At 37.6% G+C, this 6,005-nt stretch overlaps 1 protein-coding gene across 1 annotated transcript in view; it reads left to right on the top strand.

Annotated features, from left to right (window-relative positions):
• LOC103680202 (probable ubiquitin carboxyl-terminal hydrolase FAF-X) overlaps positions 1 to 6,005 on the top strand; it is a gene marked incomplete at its 5' end in the record, with an annotated part of 112,629 nt that overhangs the window by 100,468 nt on the left and 6,156 nt on the right. Inside the window, 3 exons of the mRNA XM_040636049.1 lie at positions 4,432 to 4,617; positions 5,021 to 5,241; positions 5,329 to 5,417. Coding sequence (XP_040491983.1) covers positions 4,432 to 4,617; positions 5,021 to 5,241; positions 5,329 to 5,417 — 496 coding nt within the window. The remainder of the gene's footprint in view (positions 1 to 4,431; positions 4,618 to 5,020; positions 5,242 to 5,328; positions 5,418 to 6,005) is intronic.

The raw sequence follows: 6,005 nt of genomic DNA, 5'->3' as shown, positions 1-6,005 counted from the left end.
GTGTAGCTCAGATACTAATTTTAAGTTATGGTTTAGGTAAAAATTTTGCAATATTAACATATATTTGAGTAGAATTTTATGAGGAATTAGTTCAGAATTCATTTTATTTATTTATTTATTTATTTATTTATTTTTAAGGATTTTATTTGAGTGAGAGCAAGAGTATGAGGTTGGAGGGGTGGTAGAAGGGGAGGGACAGGAAAAAGCAGACTCCCCGCTAAGCAAGGAGCCCAATGTGGGGCTTGATCCCAGGACCCTTGGATCATGACCTGAGCTGAAGGCAGACACTTCACCAACTGAGCCACCCAGGAGCCCCATAGGAAGTGATTCCTAAACCTGACAAATACAACCACCTGGGATCCTTCAGAAAATAGTTTTTCCTATCCTTAGGAGCCTCCCAGGACCACCCCAGAAGTCATTTTAATTACAGATATTTTGTATCCAAGATGATACTGTTTATCTAAATGTTCCTCTTTGTAAAGTAAAAGTACGAACTTGATCAACTAATCGATCAGTCACTACAGATTACTTAATAGAAAATTTTACTTTTGTTCTCTTTTCTCCCATTGTCTCTGTAGTGTGTTATCCTTTCCCTTATGTATCTCTCATTGAGATTCTGGGAATCTTATAGTTAAGCAGGTATCACACAAACAAGCACACATTTTTTGTTGTTCTTGTTTTTCTGGTGCAAAAGGGTATTTTCATTAATAGCACAGGGACAGGACATGTGGGCAGAAAGAGCTGCCAAGATTTGGGGGGGTTTTATCCTTACTTATATTCATATTTTTAATGTAAAACTTTAAGAATTAAACAGAAATGATTTTGTAGGTTTTGTTTTTTGGGGTTTTGTTTGCTTGTTTGTTTTAAGAGTGCAAGTGAAAGCAGGAGTGGTTGTTGGGAGAGGGGCAAAAGGAGAGGAAGACAGAATCTTAGGCCAGCTTCACTGCAGAACCTGACAGGGGCTTGATCCCATGACCCTGAGATCACAGCCTGAGTGGAAATCAAGAGTCAGATGCTTAACCAATAGAGCCACTCAAGCACACCTGTAATTTTAATTTTAGATATTGTTTATTCACAAATCATTTATTTTGGTCCATAGAATTTAATAGTAATTTATATTTCCATAAGTAATTATACATTGATAAATCTTAATATTAAATTCCTAAGGCCTTATTTTACGTTTCAAAATTTTTTGGATTTTAGAAAGGTGAAACACTGCATTTGCCATACATTTCTTGACCTTCTCAGTAAGGTCTGCAGCAGCACCCCATAATCAAACTTGAATATTTCAGTAATGAATATTCATTCTGTGACAGTGGCTGGGAGAACAGAACAGTTAAAGCCAGACAGGCTTCACCAAAAAATGTGTCATAACACCAGCATTATTTTTTATTTCATAGATTTTATTTATTCATTTGCCAGAGAGAGATCACAAAGAGGGGATAAACAGGCTCCCCACTGAGCAGGGAGCCAGATGTGGGACTCAGTCCCCAGACTCTGAGATCATAACCTGAGCCAAAGGAAGACGCTTCATAACCCGCTGAACCACACAGGCGTCCCAACAGTAGCATTTTTTTTTTCCAAAAAAAACTAGGTTTTTCAAAATTTTAGATTTCACATAAAACATTGTGAACCTGTCTTTATTGGTCCTGGGAATATAGCAATGCATAAGGAATTTTAATAGGATATAAAATACTGTGATACAAAGGAATATACAGATGCTATGACATACATCCAAGGCCTACCTGAACTACACTAGAGAGAAAGGGTTTTGCTGGAGAAAGTAATATGGGAATTTGTTGGTAAACAGAGTGAATGGTTTATTGGACAGTGTGAAAGTTACTCAGTATGACTTGAATTAGTAAAAGATACAATGTAGGAGAAGGAATTAGCAAGATGCTCTAACACATGGTGTTTTGACAAGTCTTGTGAGAAAAAGTTTATAGTTTATCATGAGGGCATTGAGAACCATTATAGCATAGCAGTAGTCCCCACATCTCTATGGTTTCAGTCTGTGGTTTCAGTTATGCGCACCATCTGCCCGTGGTCGAGAAACATATGATCCTCCCCTTGAGATACTGTCAGAAGGTCAGTGATAGCCTAACATTACATTACATCATTCACACAGGCATTTTATCATCTCACATCATCACAAGAAGAATGGTGAGTAGAGTACAGTAAGGTATTTTGAGAGAAAGATCACATCCTTATAACTCAATACAGTGTGTTAATAATTGTTCTATTTTATTATTGTTGTTAATCCCTTATCATGTCTAATTTATAATGTATGTGAGTATAGGTTAAAAAACATAGTATATATGGGGTTCAGTACTAAGTGTTGGAGGTCTTGGAACATATTCCTGGGGGATAGGGAGGCCTATTTATTAAGGTTTGCCATAAAGATTACACTGACTACTGGCTCATTCAGTAGTATAAAGCATGCGACTCTTGATCTCAGGTTCACAGTCCATCTGGGTGTAGAGATTACTTAATAAAAAATTTTTCTTTAAAGAAAAAGACCAAGATATGACTTGAGGAAGTAAGAGAGTAGTGGTTTGGGGTGCCTGGGTGGTGCAGTCGTTAAGCGTCTGCCTTCGGCTCAGGGCGTGATCCCGGCGTTCTGGGATCGAGCCCCACATCAGGCTCCTCTGCTAGGAGCCTGCTTCTTCCTCTCCCACTCCCCCTGCTTGTGTTCCCTCTCTCACTGGCTGTCTCTGTCAAATAAAATAATAAAATCATTAAAAAAAAAGAGAGAGAGTAGTGGTGCCATTTACTGAGAGGAAACCTAGGAAGAGCAACCCATTTGGGAAGATTGAAAGTATGTTTCACTCTTAAATGAAGAAGTTCAGTAAACATGAGATGTATATATCCAAATTTCATATATCTCAATGAATATTTCTATCACTGTAGATTTAATCACAAGGAAAGTAAGTAGTGTGATGAGAATGAGAACATTGAAGAAAAACCAGCTTCATAACTAGAAAGAAGAATTCACAACTAAGATTAAGAAATAGCAAGAAAAGAGGGGTGCCTGGGTGGCTCAGTCATTAAGCATCTGCCTTCAGCTCAGGTCATGATCACAGGGTTCTGGGATCGAGCCCCACATCGGGCTCCCTGCTCACCAGGAGGCCTGCTTCTTCCTCTCCCACTCCACCTGCTTGTGTTCCCTCTCTTGCGCTCTCTCTCTCTCTCTGTCAAATAAATAAAATCTTAGGGAGGGAGGAAGGGAAAGGGAGGTAGAAAGAAAATAAGAGGGAATCCAAGGTTGAAGAGTTTTGAGAAGTAGGAAGTAAAGTTTGAGAACTGTTCTTACCTTCAAACCAAGAAGGTTGGGGCAGGCACTAAACGGTCATGAGATTTGGAAAAATAAGAAAAGCAGCAAATTTAGACCTCCCCCCCCCCTCAATTTTTTCTTTCTTTTTTTGCTTGGGAAGGGAAAACAGAATGACAGTTTACAAAAGACGTTTTATTTATAATTAATTTAGTTTGTCTTTATTACCATACTTTATTTTTTTTATTAATTTTTTTAGGGGCGCCTGGGTGGCTCAGTCGGTTAAGCATCTTCTTTCGGCTCAGGTCATGATCCGAGGGTCCTTGGATCCAGCCCAACATTGGGCTCCTTGATCAGTGGAGCAAGCTGAGCTTCTCCCACTCCCCATGGTGTGCACATGCACTCTTTCTCTGTCAAATAAATAAATAAAATCTTTAAAAATAATGATTTTTATTTATTCATTTGAGAGTGAACACATGAGTGGGGTTGGGGAGCGGCAGAGGGGGAAGGAGAGAAAGAAGCAGAGTCCCCACAGAGCAGGGAGCCCCACAAGGGGCTCAATCCCAAAACCCCCCCAGAATCATGACCTGAGCCAAAGGCAGATGTGTAACTAACTAAGCCACCCAGGTGTCCGTACCTTACTTTATATTGATGAGAGGCTCCATCTAGGCCACTCTATGTCTCTAGCTCCTAAACAGTATACTTCCTTAGAGCTCGGTGTTATAGGAATGACACAATCAAAATTTCAGTTAGAATAATTAAACTTGATGTATTTTTTGTTCTGTCTGTGTTTCTGTAGTTTTTTTTTTTTTAACATTTCTGACTTTCTTTTTTTTAAGATTTATTTATTTGACAGACAGCCAGCGAGAGAGGGAACACAAGCAGGGGGAGTGAGAGAAGAAGAAGCAGGCTCCTAGCGGTGGAGCCTGATGTGGGGCTCGATCCCACAATGCCGGGATCACACCCTGAGCTGAAAGCAGATGCTTAACGACTGAACCACCCAGGCACCCCAGTATTTCTGTAGTTTAAACAGCGAAGATGAACTTTCATAAAACTATAGGCAGCTATATTAGATAATTACTTTTTATTAATGCAACACTTGCCATTCTAATTGTTTTTGTTTATTTCTCTGACATATATTCTTCTCTCCTTTTTGATAGGTGTGGCAGAAAAAACACAGCTTTTGAAATTGAGTGTACCTGCTACATTCATGCTAGTGTCTTTAGATGAAGGACCAGGTCCTCCAATCAAATATCAGTATGCTGAATTGGGCAAATTATACTCAGTAGTGTCTCAGCTAATCCGCTGTTGCAATGTCTCATCAAGAATGCAGTCTTCAATCAATGGTAAAATAGACTGTTTTATTCTGTATCATAACTTAACAATAATGGTAGACGTCTTTATTACTTAATTAAATGTCTGAATATCTATAAAAATGAACTAAGTCTGAAGGCTCATGCTTTTGTTATTTTTTTTAAATCATGAGGCTTTTTCATGTTTCCAAAAAGAATTTTTAAAAATTTACTACCTACTGTGATAAATCCCTTACTTATGAAATGGTTGGCATAAGAATTTTAATTTTAATTTTTTTGTCTTCAGTGTCAGTGTTTGGGTTATCTTAGAATATATCTGATTATTTTAATGAACCTGGGAAAGTTAATTTACAGTCCGTTTTTGAAGTAAAAAATTCAGTAGTATTATTTTGTATAGAAGTTTATTTGCTTTTCATTGATGACAAATCTATTCTAGGTAATCCCCCTCTTCCCAATCCTTTTGGTGATCCTAATTTATCACAACCTATAATGCCAATTCAGCAGAATGTGGCAGACATTTTGTTTGTGAGAACAAGTTATGTGAAGAAAATTATTGAAGACTGCAGTAACTCAGAGGAAACCATCAAATTACTTCGTTTTTGCTGCTGGGAGAATCCTCAGTTCTCATCTACTGTCCTCAGTGAACTTCTCTGGCAGGTTAATGGAAAATAAACATTCATATGTCCATAATTTGATTCATGATTCCTTTAAATTAGTAATTCAACTATGTTTTACTTGTCCTAGGTTGCATATTCATACACCTATGAACTTCGGCCATATTTGGATTTACTTTTGCAGATCTTACTTATCGAAGATTCTTGGCAGACTCACAGGTGGTTACAGACTTTTTGCTATCAGAATAATTACATTTCTTTAGGTTCTAAAAATAATAATTGAAACCACTAGCTGTCAAATACATTTTTAATTCTTGAAGCTGGTTATTGTTTTATCTTAGAAATAATAAGAAGAAATTAGGAGTACCTGGCTAGCTCAGTTGATAGAACATGTGACTGTTAATGTCAAGATTGTGAGTTTGGGCCCTAATTTGAGTGTAGAGATTACTTAAAACTAAATTCGCCATTAAAAAGAAAGAAATAATGAAAATTAAAATGAAGGGGCACATGGGTGGCCCAGTGTGTTAAGGTTCTGCCTTCCTCTCAGGTCATGCTCAGCAGGGAGTCTGCTTCTCCCTCTACCTCTGCCTGCCCCATGCTTGTGCTCTCTCGCTCCTCTCTCTCTCTCAAATAAATAAAATCTTCAAAAAAATTAAAATGAAATGACTCATCTACTACAATTTAATTTCATTTTTAATTTTTCCATCTAAAGTTCTAGTTTCGCTCTTAATATTACTTTTTTTCTTCTCCTAAATATTTTTCACTTTTTCCTTTCCTTTTTTTTTTTTTAAGAAAACTAGCATAGTC

The sequence above is a fragment of the Ursus maritimus genome (genome assembly GCF_017311325.1).
Source record: "Ursus maritimus isolate PB19 chromosome Y unlocalized genomic scaffold, ASM1731132v1 scaffold_Y2, whole genome shotgun sequence".
In the NCBI taxonomy this organism is placed as follows: Eukaryota; Metazoa; Chordata; class Mammalia; order Carnivora; family Ursidae; genus Ursus; species Ursus maritimus.
The sequence above is the reverse complement of the archived record's forward strand: the minus strand, read 5'-3'. Positions and strand labels throughout refer to the sequence as shown.